Source organism: Orycteropus afer, unplaced genomic scaffold (genome assembly GCF_000298275.1).
Source record: "Orycteropus afer afer isolate SDZICR_OR568_19922 unplaced genomic scaffold, OryAfe1.0 scaffold00293, whole genome shotgun sequence".
NCBI lineage: Eukaryota > Metazoa > Chordata > Mammalia > Tubulidentata > Orycteropodidae > Orycteropus > Orycteropus afer.
In genome coordinates, this window is record NW_006921880.1 from 3,128,152 (window position 1) to 3,129,654 (window position 1,503).

The 1,503-nt window shown below is 38.9% G+C and overlaps 1 protein-coding gene across 1 annotated transcript in view; it reads right to left on the reverse strand.

Annotated features, from left to right (window-relative positions):
- Positions 1–478, reverse strand: part of LOC103205895 (protein FRA10AC1) — a 42,342-nt gene extending 41,864 nt beyond the window's left edge. Inside the window, exon 1 of the mRNA XM_007951296.1 lies at positions 474–478. Coding sequence (XP_007949487.1) covers positions 474–478 — 5 coding nt within the window. The remainder of the gene's footprint in view (positions 1–473) is intronic.
- Positions 479–1,503: the final 1,025 nt, after the last annotated feature.

Consider the following 1,503-nt stretch of genomic DNA (forward strand, 5'->3'; position numbering starts at 1 on the left):
GCAGTAACTGAAATGGAATAATAATAAAATGCATGTTAGGGATAGATCACATGATCTGAACTAAAAACAATTAATATAGGATAGAAAACCTACCTGATCACGAACCTCAAGTTAGCAATTATAGTCAACAACAATAAAAACCACAAATATTTATTGTTTGACAGTATTTATTAATGCTGAACATACATAGTCTATGTCTCATATATTTTTACCACTTATATTTCACTTTTTACTGTATACTCAATAGAGAAATGTACATATATATTCACCAAAAGACCTGAACTGTTCAAAAACTGGAAACAACACAAATATATGAGCACTAGAACAGATAAATAAATTGTGACCTAGTCACACCATGGAATACAGCAATGAAAATGAGCAAATACAAATATATTCAATAGCATGGATGAATGTCACAAACATAACACTAAGCAGAAGAATCAGACACAAATTAGACACAAAAGAATACTTACGACATAACTAGTTGCTGTCAAGTTAATGGTGGTGACCCCATGTGTGTCAGAATGGAAGGGTGCTCCAATGGCTGATTTCTCAGAAGTAGATCATCAGGTCTTTCTTGTGAGAAGACTCTGGATAGGCTTGAACCTCCAACCTTTCCATTAGCAGCTGAGCACATTAACCCTTTGCTCCACCAGGGACTCCTACATGCAACACGATGCCATTTATATAAAGGACAAAAGCAAATAAAAGTAATATATCTTGTTATAAGTCAGGACAGTGATTTTCCTGGTGAAGGTAGCGGAAGGGACTGGGAGGGGGCACTGAGTGATAAAGGAAAGAGAGGACTTCTGAGGAAATGGTAATGTTCTGCTTCCTGATCCTGATGTTCGTTAAATGAGGGGTTCATTTACAACTATGGTTTGTATGCTTTTAGGTAAGTATGTTGTCCTTCAATACAAAGTTTGCATTTAGAAAATTTAACTGCTCCTAGAAGTTTTTAAGACTAATTGGCAGATCGAAGGCTTTGACCTTTTAATTTCAAGCGTGACAGAAGAGGTTGAGGAATGGATAGGTGGAGATTTCCTGGAGCCTCAGAAATCATGCCATGTAAATGCTTTCACTCAAAGAGAAGTGATCAGTGGGTACCGAGATAGAGGCAGACAAGGATTCTGGAAGTGCTGAACAAGACTCTAGTCAGCATCCAAAGGACTTTAACACTTGGCAGGGTCAGCCTGTACTTCCTGTACATTTATAAGCTAGGATCTGGCAGAAAGCAGCCCAAAAAGCTCTGCAATAAAACTCTGTCCTTGAATAGAGACATGGACTGATAGCTATCTTTTGCAAGTTGGCCAAAGAGTCAGTCACGTGCTGTGTAAGTGCCTGGCAGAGGCCACCACAGAGGTTGTACCAATGAGTACTGGGTTTGGAATGGCCTTCAAGAGACAAAGTGGAGAGATAGCAATATACTAATCAGCTAAATGAATTGATTGTCATTTTCAGGCCTGCTCCCAGGAGAAGACAACAGAGACAGGATGCCCATCA